The following is a 16,465-nucleotide window of genomic DNA, read 5'->3' as shown; positions in this document are numbered from 1 at the left end:
GAGAGAGAGAGAGAATCCCAAGCAGGCTCCAAACTGTAAGCACAGAGTCCAATGTGGGGCTCAAACTCATAAAATGTGAGATCATGACTTGAGCTGAAACCAAGAGTCAGAACACTTACCCAACTGAGCCACCCAGGGACCCCTAGGCTTTAATTTTTAAACACTACATGAAAATAACCGAAAAGGAAGCCCTAATAGGCTATGAAGTTAGAAAAGCTATTTTGACTTCATGCGCCTAAAAGTTTAATAAATCTAATTTCACATAAAAATAAGTAACAGAGGATCATTGTTGAATTCTGTACAAGTTATCAGAAAAAAAAAAAGAGTATGAAGTAGAATAATGTCCTCAAAGACTGCTGTTTCCCAACTTTGGCATTACTGGATCAGATAATTATTTGTTTTGGAGAGCACCTGTTATAGTATGCACTGTAGAAGATTTACCAGCTTCCTTGGCCTCTACCCACTAGATATATAGTGCCCTTCCCAGTTAACAACCAAAAATGTCTCCCAACAATGCCAAATGTCTTCTGTGTGAAGAATCACCCTCATTTGAGAACCACCGCTATAGAAAATTAAAACCTACCAAAAAACTAAAATTATAACGTACTAAAAAATTTGTTAGTAAAATTAAGAACATCATGGAAGACATTAGAGAATATAAATTATAATGAGAAAGTAATCAGAAATGAGGCAGTTGACAGATTTACAGAAAAACTAGGGGAAAAAAGAAAAAAATCTTAAAAATAAATATCTTAGAATAAACACAAAACCATATAAACAAAACACATAATGTCATAAGAGATATAAAAAGAGAACAGGAGAGAAAAAATTCAATAGAAAAAAGTGATAGAAAGGATTTAAGAGAAAGTGGCAGATATCAGAGAAAGATGAAAAATATCAAAAATACAAACAGAAGTTCCTGAAATAGACTTAAGAAAGAGAAAACTAGAAAAACTATAATTCAATAACACTTTCTTCAAATTGGGGTAGGGGAAGGACTGGAAACCACATATTATAAAGATACACTACAATGAAAAAAAACTATAAAACTCTCATAAAAAAATCAAAGAAAAATTAAGTAAAGGCATATTCCATGTTCATGAATAGGAAGACTGAATAGTGTCACAACGTCAGTCCTTCCCATTTTGATCTGTGGATTCAATGCAATCCCAGTCAAAATCCTAGAAAGTTATTTTGTGGATATCAACACTGATATCTAAAAGTTGATTTAACATGATTCTAAAAGTTTATGTAGGACAGGAGGGAAGATGGCGGCGTAGGAGGACGCTGGGCTCACCGCACGTCCTGCTGATCACTTAGATTCCACCTACACCTGCCTAAATAACCCAGAAAACCGCCAGAGGATTAGCAGAACAGAGTCGCCGGAGCCAAGAGCAGACGAGAGGCCCACGGAAGAGGGTAGGAAGAGCGGCGAGGCGGTGCGCGCTCCACGGACGGGCGGGAGGGAGCCGGGGCGGAGGGGCGGCTCGCCGGCCAAGCAGAGCCCCCGAGTCTGGCTTGCAAAAAGCGGAGGGGCCTGACGGACTGTGTTCCGACAGCAAGCGCGACTTAGCGGCTGGGAGGTCATAAGTTAACAGCTCTGCTCAGAAAGCAGGAAGTCTGGAGGACAGAGGGAAGGAGAGCTGCTGAGCCCCCGGACGACAGAGCTCAGTTTGGTGGGGAACAAAGGCGCTCGCCAGCGCCATCTCCCCCGCCCATCCCCCAGCCAAAATCCCAAAGAGAACCAGTTCCTGCCAGGGAACTTACTCGCTCCGCGCAAACACCCAACTCTGCGCTTCTGCAGAGCCAAACCTCCGGCAGCGGATCTGACTCCCTGCTACTGCCACAGGGCCCCTCCTGAAGTGGATCACCTAAGGAGAAGCAAGCTAAGCCTGCCCCTCCTGCCCCTGTGCACCTTGCCTACCCACCCCAGCTAAGACGCCAGATCCCCAGCATCACAAGCCTGGCAGTGTGCAAGTAGCCCAGACGGGCCACCACACCCCACAGTGAATCCCGCCCCTAGGAGAGGGGAAGAGAAGGCACGCACCAGTCTGACTGTGGCCCCAGCGGTGGGCTGGGGGCAGACATCAGGTCTGACTGCGGCTCCGCCCACCAACTCCAGTTATACATCACAGCACAGGGGAAGTGCCCTGCAGGTCCTCACCACGCCAGGGACTATCCAAAATGACCAAGCGGAAGAATTCCCCTCAGAAGAATCTCCAGGAAATAACAACAGCTAATGAGCTGATCAAAAAGGATTTAAATAATATAACAGAAAGTGAATTTAGAATAATAGTCATAAAATTAATCCCTGGGCTTGAAAACAGTATAGCTGACAGCAGAGAATCTCTTGCTACAGAGATCAAGGGACTAAGGAACAGTCACGAGGAGCTGAAAAACGCTTTAAACGAAATGCATAACAAAATGGAAACCACCACAGCTCAGTTGAAGAGGCAGAGGAGAGAATAGGTGAACTAGAAGATAAAGTTATGGAAAAAGAGGAAGCTGAGAAAAAGAGAGATAAAAAAATCCAGGAGTATGAGGGGAAAATTAGAGAACTGAGTGATACACTAAAAAGAAATAATATACGCATCATTGGTATCCCAGAGGAGGAAGAGAGAGGGAAAGGTGCTGAAGGGGTACTTGAAGAAATAATAGCTGAGAACTTCCCTGAAGTGGGGAAGGAAAAAGGCATTGAAATCCAAGAGGCACAGAGAACTCCCTTCAGACGGAACTTGAATCGATCTTCTGCACGACATATCATACTGAAACTGGCAAAATACAAGGATAAAGAGAAAATTCTGAAAGCAGCAAGGGGTAAACGTGCCCTCACATATAAAGGGAGACCTATAAGACTTGTGACTGATCTCTCTTTTGAAACTTGGCAGGCCAGAAAGAGTTGGCACGAGATTTTCAGTTTGCTAGACAGAAAAAATATGCAGCCGAGAATCCTTTATCCAGCAAGCCTGTCATTTAGAATAGAAGGAGAGATAAAGGTCTTCCCAAACAAACAAAAACTGAAGGAATTTGTCACCACTAAACCAGCCCTACAAGAGATCCTAAGGGGGACCCTGTGAGACAAAGTACCAGAGACATCACTACAAGCATAAAACATACAGACATCACAATGACTCTAAACCCATATCTTTCTATAATAACACTGAATGTAAATGGATTAAATGCGCCAACCAAAAGACATAGGGTATCAGAATGGATAAAAAAACAAGACCCATCTATTTGCTGTCTACAAGAGACTCATTTTAGACCTGAGGACACCTTCAGATTGAGAGTGAGGGGATGGAGAACTATTTATCATGCCACTGGAAGCCAAAAGAAAGCTGGAGTAGCCATACTTATATCAGACAAACTAGACTTTAAATTAAAGGCTGTAACAAGAGATGAAGAAGGACTTTATATAATAGTGACAGGGTCTATCCATCAGGAAGAGCTAACAATTATAAATGTCTATGCGCCGAATACCGGAGCACCCAAATATATAAAACAATTACTCATAAACACAAGCAACCTTATTGATAAGAATGTGGTCATTGCAGGGGACTTTAACACCCCACTTAGAGAAATGGATAGATCATCTAGACACACGGTCAATAAAGAAACAAGGGCCCTGAATGAGACATTGGATCAGATGGACTTGACAGATATATTTAGAACTCTGCATCCCAAAGCAACAGAATATACTTTCTTCTCGAGTGCACATGGAACATTCTCCAAGATAGATCATATACTGGGTCACAAAACAGCCCTTCATAAGTTTACAAGAATTGAAATCATACCATGCATCCTTTCAGACCACAATGCTATGAAGCTGGAAATCAACCACAGAAAAAAGTCTGGAAAACCTCCAAAAACATGGAGGTTAAAGAACACCCTACTAACGAATGAGTGGGTCAACCAGGCAATTCGAGAAGAAATTAAAAAATATATGGAAACAAACGAAAATGAAAATACAACAATCCAAACGCTTTGGGACGCAGCGAAGGCAGTCCTGAGAGGAAAATACATTGCAATCCAGGCCTATCTCAAGAAACAAGAAAAATCCCAAATACAAAATCTAACAGCACACCCAAAGGAAATAGAAGCAGAACAGCAAAGGCAGCCTAAACCCAGCAGAAGAAGAGAAATAATAAAGATCAGAGCAGAAATAAACAATATAGAATCTAAAAAAACTGTAGAGCAGATAAACGAAACCAAGAGTTGGTTTTTTGAAAAAATAAACAAAATTGACAAACCTCTAGCCAGGCGTCTCAAAAAGAAACGGGAGATGACCCAAATAGATAAAATCATGAATGAAAATGGAATTATGACAACCAATCCCTCAGAGATACAAACAATTATCAGGGAATACTATGAAAAATTATATGCCAACAAATTGGACAACCTGGAAGAAATGGACAAATTCCTGAACACCCACACTCTTCCAAAACTCAATCAGGAGGAAATAGAAAGCTTGAACAGACCCATAACCAGCGAAGAAATTGAATCAGTTATCAAAAATCTCCCAACAAATAAGAGTCCAGGACCAGATGGCTTCCCAGGGGAGTTCTACCAGACGTTTAAAGCAGAGATAATACCTACCCTTCTCAAGCTATTCCAAGAAATAGAAAGGGAAGGAAAACTTCCAGACTCATTCTATGAAGCCAGTATTACTTTGATTCCTAAACCAGACAGAGACCCAGTAAAAAAAGAGAACTACAGGCCAATATCCCTGATGAATACGGATGCCAAAATTCTCAATAAGATACTAGCAAATCGAATTCAACGGCATATAAAAAGAATTATTCGCCATGATCAAGTGGGATTCATTCCTGGGATGCAGGGCTGGTTCAACATTCGCAAATCAATCAACGTGATACATCACATTAACAAAAAAAAAGAGAAAAACCATATGATCCTGTCAATCGATGCAGAAAAGGCCTTTGACAAAATCCAGCACCTTTCTTAATAAAAACCCTTGAGAAAGTCGGGATAGAAGGAACATACTTAAAGATCATAAAAGCCATTTATGAAAAGCCCACACCTAACATCATCCTCAACGGGGAAAAACTGAGGGCTTTTTCCCTGAGATCAGGAACACGACAGGGATGCCCACTCTCACCGCTGTTGTTTAACATAGTGCTGGAAGTTCTAGCATCAGCAATCAGACAACAAAAGGAAATCAAAGGCATCAAAATTGGCAAAGATGAAGTCAAGCTTTCGCTTTTTGCAGATGACATGATATTATACATGGGAAATCCGACAGACTCCACCAAAAGTCTGCTAGAACTGATACATGAATTCAGCAAAGTTGCAGGATACAAAATCAATGTACAGAAATCAGTTGCATTCTTATACACTAACAATGAAGCATCAGAAAGACAAATAAGGAAACTGATCCCATTCACAATTGCACCAAGAAGCATAAAATACCTAGGAATAAATCTAACCAAAGATGTAAAGGATCTGTATGCTGAAAACTATAGAAAGCTTATGAAGTTAATTGAAGAAGATTTAAAGAAATGGAAAGACATTCCCTGCTCATGGATTGGAAGAATAAATATTGTCAAAATGTCAATACTACCCAAAGCTATCTACACATTCAATGCAATCCCAATCAAAATTGCACCAGCATTCTTCTCGAAACTAGAACAAGCAATCCTAAAATTCATATGGAACCACAAAAGGCCCCGAATAGCCAAAGTAATTTTGAAGAAGAAGACCAAAGCAGGAGGCATCACAATCCCAGACTTTAGCCTCTACTACAAAGCTGTCATCATCAAGACAACATGGTATTGGCACAAAAACAGACACATAGACCAATGGAATAGAATAGAAACCCCAGAACTAGACCCACAAACGTATGGCCAACTCATCTTTGACAAAGCAGGAAAGAACATCCAATGGAAAAAAGACAGTCTCTTTAACAAATGGTGCTGGGAGAACTGGACAGCAACATGCAGAAGGTTGAAACTAGACCACTTTCTCACACCATTCACAAAAATAAACTCAAAATGGATCAAGGACCTGAATGTGAGACAGGAAACCATCAAAACCCTAGAGGAGAAAGCAGGAAAAGACCTCTCTGACCTCAGCCGTAGCAATCTCTTACTCGACACATCCCCAAAGGCAAGGGAATTAAAAGCAAAAGTGAATTACTGGGACCTTATGAAGATAAAAAGCTTCTGCACAGCAAAGGAAACAACCAACAAAACTAAAAGGCAACCAACGGAATGGGAAAAGATATTTGCAAATGACATATCGGACAAAGGGCTAGTATCCAAAATCTATAAAGAGCTCACCAAACTCCACGCCCGAAAAGCAAATAACCCAGTGAAGAAATGGGCAGAAAACATGAATAGACACTTCTCTAAAGAAGACATCCGGATGGCCAACAGGCACATGAAAAGATGTTCAGCGTCGCTCCTTATCAGGGAAATACAAATCAAAACCACACTCAGGTATCACCTCACGCCAGTCAGAGTGGCCAAAATGAACAAATCAGGAGACTCTAGATGCTGGAGAGGATGTGGAGAAACGGGAACCCTCTTGCACTGTTGGTGGGAATGCAAATTGGTGCAGCCGCTCTGGAAAGCAGTGTGGAGGTTCCTCAGAAAATTAAAAATAGACCTACCCTTTGACCCAGCAATAGCACTGCTAGGAATTTATCCAAGGGACACAGGAGTACTGATGCATAGGGGCACTTGTACCCCAATGTTCATAGCAGCACTCTCAACAATAGCCAAATTATGGAAAGAGCCTAAATGTCCATCAACTGATGAATGGATAAAGAAATTGTGGTTTATATACACTATGGAATACTACGTGGCAATGAGAAAAAATGAAATATGGCCTTTTGTAGCAACGTGGATGGAACTGGAGAGTGTGATGCTAAGTGAAATAAGCCCTACAGAGAAAGACAGATACCATATGGTTTCACTCTTATGTGGATCCTGAGAAACTTAACAGGAACCCATGGGGGTGGGGAAGGAAAAAAAAAAAAAAAAAAAAAGAGGTTAGAGTGGGAGAGAGCCAAAGCATAAGAGACTGTTGAGAACTGAGAGCAAACTGAGGGTTGATGGGGGGTGGGAGGGAGGAGAGGGTGGGTGATGGGTATTGAGGAGGGCACCTTTTGGGATGAGCACTGCGTGTTGTATGGAAACCAATTTGACAATAAATTTCATATATAAAAAAAAAATAAAAAAAAAAAATAATAAAAGTTTATGTAGAGAGGCAAAAGATCCAGAAAAGCCAACATGATATTGAAGGAGAACACAGTTCAAGGAATGATACTACCCAGCTCCAAGACTCAGTATAAAGCTACAGTAATCAAGACAGTATGGTAATGGATAAATGAAATAGAACATAGCTCAGAAAGAGACCCATATAAATACAGTCAACTGATCTTCAATGAAAAAGCAAAGGCAATTCAATGGAGAAGGGATAGACTCTATAATAAATGGCACGGGAACATCTGGAGATCCCATTTCCCCTCTCCCCCAAAAAGTATCTAGATACAGACCTTACACTATTCACAAAAATGAACTCAAAACTGATCACAGTCCTAAATGTAAAATGCAAAATTATAAAACCCTTAGAAGATAACACAGAAGAAAATCCAGATGACTGCAAGTTTGGCAATGACATTAGATACACTACCAAAGGCACGATCAATGAAAAAGAGAATTAATAAGGTGGACTTCACTAAAATTTATTTTTCTTCTAAATTTTTATTTATTTATTTAGAGAGAAAAAGCATGTGCAAGTGTGTCGGGGGGGTGGCAAAGGGGGGTGGGGGGAAGAATCCCAAGCAGGCTCAGCGCTGCCCGCACAGAGCCCAACGCAAGGCTCAATCCCATGAATGGTAAGATCATTACTTGAGCTGAAATCGTGAGTTGGATGTTCAACTGACTGAGCCACTCAGGCGACTCTGGACTTCACTAAAATTTAAAACTTTTGCTCTACAAAAGACACTGTCAACAAAATGAGAAGACAAGCCACAGAGTGGATGAAAATACTCGCACAAGACATAAAGACTTAAAGCCCTGTTAACCAGAACATACAAGGAACTCTTAAAACTCAACAATTAAAAAAAAAACAACACTAAACAGCCCAACTTAAAAATGGACTAAAGATCTGAACAGACACCTCAGCAAAAACATACATGGATGGCAAACAGGCATCTGAAAAAATGCGCCACATCACATGCCATTTGGGAATTGCAAATCAAAACAATGTGATACCACTACACGTCTACTACAATGGCTACAATCCAAATCACCGACCACACTAAATGCTGCTGAGGAGGTGGAGCAATAAGAGCTCTCATTCGTTTCTCATGGGGGTGCAAGATGGTACAGCTACTTTGGAAGACAGCTTGGCAGAGTGTTGTAAAACTAAACAAACTGTTAACACATGAACCAGCATTCACATTGCTTGGTATTTACTCAAGAAGTAAAATCTTTTGTCTTAACAGAAACCTGCACATAGATATTTATAGCAGTTTTATTCATAATTGCCAAAACTTGCAATCAATCAAAATGTCTTTCAATAGGCGAATAACCTACTGAATAACCTATATAAACAAACTGTGGCATATTCCTACAATGCAATATTATTTAGCACTAAAAAGAAATAAGGTATCATACCAGGAAAAAACAGGGAGAAAACTTCAATGCCTATTACTAAAGAAGTCAGTATGAAAAGGCTACATATGGTATGATTCCAGCCATGACATTCTAGAAAAGGCAAAACTAATGAGACACTATAAAGACCAGTGGTTGCTAGGAGTTTGAGAGGAGGGAGGAATAAATAGGTAGAACACAGGGATTTTTTAGAGCAATAAAATATTTTGTATGATATTATAGTATATGTGTATCACTTTATATTTGTCAAAATCCATGAATGGTATAAAACCAAGAGTGGACTTTATACTATGGATTTGGGGTGATCCTAATGTGTCAATGCTGGTTTGTCAATTTTAACAAATGCACCACTCTGGAGAGAGGATGCTGTTGGTTGGAAAGGCCATGCATAGGTCAAAGAAGGGGATATACTGAAACCGTACTTTCTATTCAATATTGTCATGAACCCCAAATTACTCTAAAACAAAAGTAACTATTAAAAAAACACAGAACCTACAGGAAAATAATGATAACACCAAATGTATTTTTTAAAAACTACTGGACTTTCAGGAAAAAGAAAGATATCCTTTGAGTATCCAAGCAAAATGACCAAATCATTTATAAGAGAAAATAAGATTGTCATCAGATTCTTGATAGCTTTGCTTTATGGCAGAAAACAATGGAGTTTCATATAGTAAAGAAATTCAAGGAATGGAAATATAAACCAAAGATTTACATTCAGCCAAACTGACTTTCAAGAATAAAATCTTAAACTGCTATGAACATACAAAATCTCTCATATTGTTCACATGCCTTCTATTACAAAAAGGGCTTAAGACAATCATATTGATGAGACACTTACATAAAGGTTGGGAGCCTAGAGAACACTGCAGGTCCTTTATGTTTGTCATTAAATCCACAAAACAATCCTTAATAACAGTGTTTCCATTCTACACATACAGAAATTGAATGTCAAAGTCAGAGCAACTTGCCCATGGCTGCAGGGCAAGTGATCGGAACCAGAATTGGAACCAAAGCCCATTATCCTTCCACAGCATGAAGGTGCTCCCACACACATATTAAATAAACTTTTTTTGTCCTTGCATATACTGGGATTGTGTATTGCCTGGAACTTCATTCTTCCCCCCCTTATTTACCCAATGAGCTCTTTTTTATTTTTTGGCCTAGCTCAAGATCACTTCCTCTCTCTGTGGCTTTCTCTAACCCAAAAGGGACTTACCATACTTAAGGAAACTATACGATATTGACAACATAAAGCCTCCTAATCTGTGGCTCCATACCATTACACATACACTTCCAACAAAGATTTTGCCACATGGGATTTCCTAATGGTAAGAAACTGTGACTTCTTTGTGTTAAAATCCTAGCACAGAGCATTAGGGAAAAATTAAAAAGAGGGCAGAGGACAACTCTGAGAAGTCTTTTTTTTAACTATCCAAGATACGGTTATTTAAACATGTCTGCACTACCTCTTAACTTTGTGCCTACTTTTATCCTTACCCTTTTCATGCAATATTATCATGTATTTTTTTTCATTTGTGTCTGTCCTCTGAGAGTAAGGATGATCTTTTTACTCTTTGTAGCTTTCCTGCCTAACACGTAGTAGTAGGAACAGCTAATTAGTGTTCCATAAATAGTTGGTAAATTGAAGTTAAAAAAAAGGAAGACAAATCATAAATGACTTTTCAGTTCCAGTTCTCCAAAGATGGATTATTTGAATATGGAGAAGGCCTGCTTCCACATTACCTAAGTATTATTGTACACCAAATTGCACACATTTAAGCAATAATGATCTTACATAAAAAGAGTCTGAATCTGATGTTTTTAAAGTAATGGTTCTAATATAAACACATAAAGGATTTTTAGCTTACAAAATAATATAAAATTTTTATCGTTATTTTTGAAAAGATTTTGGCCTGGAGACTTTTTTTTCCCTCAATAAAGCCTGAGGTATTCTGACAACAGGATCAGACTAAGATGTAAGAATACTAAATTACTAGCATTTTATTTTTGATTAGTGCCTGGCATACAATTATACAATTTTCAGATACAAGAATGGGAACAAATTAATTACAAATACATGCAGTTTGTATACCCTTTTTTTCAAGCAAGTAATTGTATATACTTTTCTCTTGAAATTGCTCTTTCTTTTAATATTAAAGAAAATGCTAGAATGATTAATGGCTAGGAGATTCACCCTTAAAAAGAAAATAATCTACTTTTTACACTTTAATAACGTGTATAGGCTCATCTCACTGGCAAAATAGCATCTGGCTAATTTCTTTTTTAAAAAAAATTTTTTTTTTCAACGTTTATTTATTTTGGGGACAGAGAGAGACAGAGCATGAACGGGGGAGGGGCAGAGAGAGAGGGAGACACAGAATCCGAAACAGGCTCCAGGCTCCGAGCCATCAGCCCAGAGCCTGACGCGGGGCTCGAACTCATGGACCGCGAGATCGTGACCTGGCTGAAGTCGGACGCTCAACCGACTGCGCCACCCAGGCGCCCCCGGCTAATTTCTTTATACACTCTTCGAATAACTTTATCACCTATGTTTTTTTTTTTTTTTTTGTCAGTTTCAAATATGAGCATCACTCTAATTCAAATAATTCTCTAAATTCAATATTCTCCATACTCAAATAATCCATCTTCAGAGAACTGGAACTGAAAAGTCATTTATGATTTGTCTTACCTTTTTTTTAACTTCAATTTACCAACTATTTATGGAACACTAATTAGCTGTTCCTACTACTATGTGTTAGGCAGGAAAGCTACAAAGAGTAAAAAGATCATCCTTGCTCTCAGAGGACAGACACAAATGAAAAAAAGTAAATGATGATATTGCACGAAAAAGGCAAGGATAAAAGTGTGCACAAAGTTGTCAGAGACAAACTTAAGGAGAGACAGGGAAAAAAGAGATAGATTGAGAGAGAACACAATAGTGACATACATTCATGTCTAGACACAGATTCTGAAAAAAGAAAAACCATATTCAGCCTCTCATTTGAATAAGCTTTTAAATGTGAAAACACCTGTTTTATACATGGACACTCTTCATATGCATAGCTGTAATACCAAGATGCACAATACTCATGGAACATAAGTGTTTTCCTCTTGCCTCACAATTCACCCTCCCCAGTCCTAAAATAATGTTGTCATAACTACTACAGATATCTTTATTCAACCTAATTCCAGAATCCACATGCATTGTTCCTATCTCTCTCTTCATGTAAAACAACATTTTGACTGTTCTACTTTTCTGGCTCACCCTATGAACACTTCCTTTTCCTTTTCTTTTAAGATCGCATCCAGGTTATGTCAGGTCAAAATTCAAGACTACAATGTTGAGACAACTCTTCAGAAAATACGACTAATGTCCATCTAACTAGAACAAAAAGATAACCTATTATAAACAACTCACTTCAAATAGATGTATCTTTAAAAATACAATTTAATTCTTAATAACGTTACTTCTAGTATGGAAAAACAATCTGTTTCTGCTTACCACGTCTAACGGTTGTGTTTTCTAGTAGTCCTGTCTGAAGCTGTAGTTCAGCTTCTCCAAGTATCTTCAGAACTGAATCTGTAGGGCTTCTCCCCCAGACTTTTCTTGGAGACCCACCAGGATCTAATTTGATAACCTCTCCCACTGTATGTTCTATAAGAAAAAGACACAAAAAAACAAATCTCACTGATAGAACATAACACTATTACTGTTTTATAAGGCAGATTTAAGATCTATCCAACTGAACACATCAAAGGGAAAAAAGGCTGTATCACAAGGAACGTAAGCTGATACTTTAAAAGACTTTCAGAGAATGAATGATGAACAGAAAGAATGGATGATGAGTGATATTACTAACAGTAGTAATAAAACTATAGAGCTACTAAAATACTTTAAAAATACTAAGGGGGGCAGGATCAAGATGGCAGAATGGGAAGATCAAGAACTCATCTCCTCTTAGGGACACACCAAAATCTATAACTACATGTAGAACAACTATCTCTGAGAATGAACTGAAGACTAGCTGAACAGATCACAAAGAACTAAAAATACAAAGAAAAAGACACATTGAGATGGGCAGAGGGGTGGAGATGCAATTTAGTCAGGACTCGCATCCCTGGCACGGTGACCCACAGTGAGTGATATCACAGCTGCAGAGGCCCTCCCTGGGGACTGAGGGGTCTGAGGTCCACATGAGGTTCCAGAGCCCAGGGGATCTGTACCAGAAAGACAAGCAACCATAATGTATGGCTTTGAAAACCAAGGCGGCTTGCTTATGTTTGGGAGAGCTAGAGAGCAGCAGGAAACTGCAACTCCACTCTTACAGGGTGTATGCACAATGCCACTGACTCTAAGTCCCAGGACAGTGTAGCAGTTTGAAAACTCCCTGAAGGAAATCCACTAACTTCAGATACATGCCCAAAGGGCAGGGATCTGTTGGAAAGTTTTCCAGGGATCAAAGTGCTGGGGTATAGTTTTTCTTATCCTCTTTCTACCTAGCTGACCCAGCTCCGGTAGGTGCCATTTCTGACACTTTCTACCTACTGTGCTAGCACCACTAGCTCCACCCTGGCATTCCCCTGTGGGCTTGCCCTACCCAACATGCCCACCCGGGCCCAGAGTCCCTACCTTAGTATACCCTGCAAGCAGCGTAGGTTGGTCAGGAGCCCTTTCCAAGCAATTCTCTGTTCCACCACTCCTGGAGGGGACCCTCAGCCAGCACCAGAGCCCTTCCTAAGTTAACCTGGTTGGAGGGGGGGCTAGTCCCAAATACTAAAACACCTATAAAAGTTGCAGCCAGCTATCACAACAAGCCACACTGAGGGCCAGCCTCATTCAACAGTACACCTGTAGTAGTAAAAGTCAGACCTCACAGGCAGCTGTGTACACCAGCAAGTCTGCAAAATATTGACCCAGCCACAACAGGAGGGTCAGGCAGCCCACTCATGAGAACCTGGCTTAGGTGACTAGTAGGCCCCTTCGGCATAAAGCCACTCCTTCAAGACTTGAAGACATAACTGATCTACCTAATACACAGAAACACAGTGAGGCAAAATGAGAAGAAAGAGAAATATGTTCCAAGTAAAAGAATAAGACAAAACCTTAGAAAAAGAACTAAACAAAATGGAGAAAAGTAGTCCACCAGATAAAGAGTCCAAAGTAGTAATGGTCATAAAGATGCTTACTAAACTCCGAAGAAGAGAACAGAATGAGAACTTCAACAAAGAGATAGAACATATAAAACAATAACCAATCAGAGCTAAAGAATACAATAGCTGATACAAAAAATACACTAGAGGGAATCAACAGCAGATCAGATGATGCAAAAGAAATAATCAATAATCTGGAAGGCAGGGTAGTGGAAATTATTCACTCAAAACAATAATCAGAAAAAAGAAGTTTTAAAAATGAGAATCGTTTAAGGGACCTTTGGGACAACATTAAGTGTACTAACATTAGCATTATAGGGTCGAAGAAGGAAAAGAGAGAGAGGGACAGAAAACTTATTTGAAGAAACAACGGCTGAAAATATCCTAACCTGGCAAAGATAGTATACATCTAAGTCCAGTAAGCACAGAGTCCCAAATAAGATGAACTCAAAGAGACCCACACCAAAACATTACAATCAAAGTATCAGCAGTTAAAGATAGAGAGTCTTGGGGTGCCTGGGTGGCTTAGCCAGTTGAGTGTCTGACTCTTGATTTCGGCTCAGGCCATGATCTCACAGTTCATGGGATTGAGCCCTGCATCAGCCTCTGGGCTGCTTGGGGTTCTCTCTCTGCCCCTCCGCTGCTTGCACTCACTCTGTCTTCAAAATAAATAACTAAAACAAAAGAAAAAGAAAAAAGAAAAAGAAAAAGAAAAAAGAGTCTTAAAAGCGGCAAGAGAAAAACAACTAGTTACTTACAAGGAACCCCCAAAACCTATCAGCTAATTTTTCAGCAGAACCTTGACAGGCCAGAAGGGCGTGGCATGATATATTCCAAGTAATGAAAGGAAAAAAAAACAACAACTTATAAACAAGAATACTCTATCTGGCAAAGTTATCACTCAGAGTTGTTCCACCACTCCTGGAGGGCACCCTCAGCAAGCACCACAGCCCCTCCTAACTTAACCAGGACTGGGGTGAGAGGGCTAGTCCCAAACACTAAAACACCTACAACAGTTGCAGCCAGATATCACAACAAGCCACACTGAGGGCCAGGCATAACCAAGTTTCCCAGACAAGCAAAAACTAAAGGAGTTCATCAATACCAAACTGGCCCTCCAAGAAATGTTGAAAGGATTTCATTAAACAAAAAAAGAAAAGATCAAAACCAAAAATTAGAAAATTAAGAACGAAAAAATCTTACTGGTAAAAGTAAGCATAAAACCAAAGCTGTGGATCAACTGCCCTCACATCTAACATGATGGTTAAAAGATAAAAATATTAAAATCATCTAGGCCTACAATAATTAGTCAAGAGATACACAAAATAGTAAGATGTAAAACATGATATCAAAAACATAAAATGTTTGGAGGATGGTAAAAATGTAGTGCTTTTAGAAAGTGCTTGAACTTAGGGGCGCCTGGGTGGCTCAGTCGGTTGGGCACCTGACTTCGGCTCAGGTCATGACCTCACAGCTCATGAGTTCAAGCCTCGCATTGGGCTCTGTGCTGACAGTTCGGAGCTTGGAGCCTGCTTTGGATTCTGTGTCTCCCTCTTTCTCTGCCCCTCCCCCACTTGCATTCTGTCTCAGTCTCTCTCAAAAATAAACATTAAAAAAATTTTTTTAAATAAAAAGAAAGTGCTTGAACTTAAATGGCCTTCAACTTAAAACAGACCACTAGATACATAGGATGTTTTATGTGAACCTTATGGTAACCACATACCAAATACCTTTATTTACATGTATAAGTGAAGGTTTATGTAAATAAACTAAATGCTTCAATCAAAAGACATAGGGTCCCTGAATAGGTTTAAAAAAAAAAGGCCATATGTATGTTGCCTACAAGACTCACTTCAGATCTAAAGACACACACAGACTAAAAGTGAAGGGTTGGAATAAGCTATTCTATGCAAATGGAAACATAAAGAAAGTTGAGGTAGCAATACTTACAGCAGGAAAAATATATTTAAGTTTATTTATTTTTGAGACAGAGAGAGACAGAGCATGAATGGGGGAAGGGCAAAGAGCGAGGGAGACACAGAATCGGAAGCAGGCTCCAGGCTCTGAGCTGTCAGCACAGAGCCCAATGTGGGGCCCATACTCAAAGACTGCAAGATCATGACCTGAGCCGAAGTCAGACACTCAACCAACTGAGCCACCCAGGTGTCCCAGAAAAAATAGATTTTAAAAGAAAGACTGTAACAAGAGACAATGAAGGGCACTACACAATGAATACATACATCAAACAAGAGGACAGAACATCTATAAATATCAATGCATCCAACATAGGGGCACCTAAATACATAAAGCAAATATTAACAAACATAAAGAGAGAAACTGATGGTAATACAATAATAGTAGAAGACTTTAATATTTCATTTACATCGATGAATAGATCATGATGGATTTAATAGGTATATACAAAACATTACACCCAAAAATAGCAGAATAGACATTCTTTTCAAGTGTACATGGGACATTCGCCATGACAGATTACATATTAAGTCACAAAACAAATCTCAATTAATTTAAGAAAACTGAGATATCAAGCATCTTTTACAAATACAACAAAAGAGTATGAAACTAAAACTGAAGAAAACTGTAAAACACAAATATGTGAAGGCTAACAAAACCAATGGGTCAAAGAAGAAATCAAAGAGGAAATCAAAAAA

At 39.4% G+C, this 16,465-nt stretch overlaps 1 protein-coding gene across 7 annotated transcripts in view; it reads right to left on the bottom strand.

Moving 5' to 3' along the window:
• NEK1 (NIMA related kinase 1) overlaps positions 1–16,465 on the bottom strand; it is a 239,119-nt gene that overhangs the window by 67,686 nt on the left and 154,968 nt on the right. For 6 of the 7 annotated variants that reach the window (XM_040470858.1, XM_040470824.1, XM_040470831.1 and 3 more), the window contains one exon: positions 12,145–12,297. The exons of the other annotated variant lie outside the window; for it this stretch is intronic. In XM_040470858.1, the coding sequence (XP_040326792.1) occupies positions 12,145–12,297 (153 nt within the window). The remainder of the gene's footprint in view (positions 1–12,144; positions 12,298–16,465) is intronic. 7 annotated transcript variants of the gene reach the window in all.

The sequence above is a fragment of the Herpailurus yagouaroundi genome, unplaced genomic scaffold (assembly GCF_014898765.1).
Source record: "Herpailurus yagouaroundi ecotype Mexico unplaced genomic scaffold, PumYag 28, whole genome shotgun sequence".
Lineage (NCBI taxonomy): Eukaryota > Metazoa > Chordata > Mammalia > Carnivora > Felidae > Herpailurus > Herpailurus yagouaroundi.
Note: the sequence above shows the minus strand (reverse complement) of the source record. Positions and strands in the feature narration are given on the sequence as shown.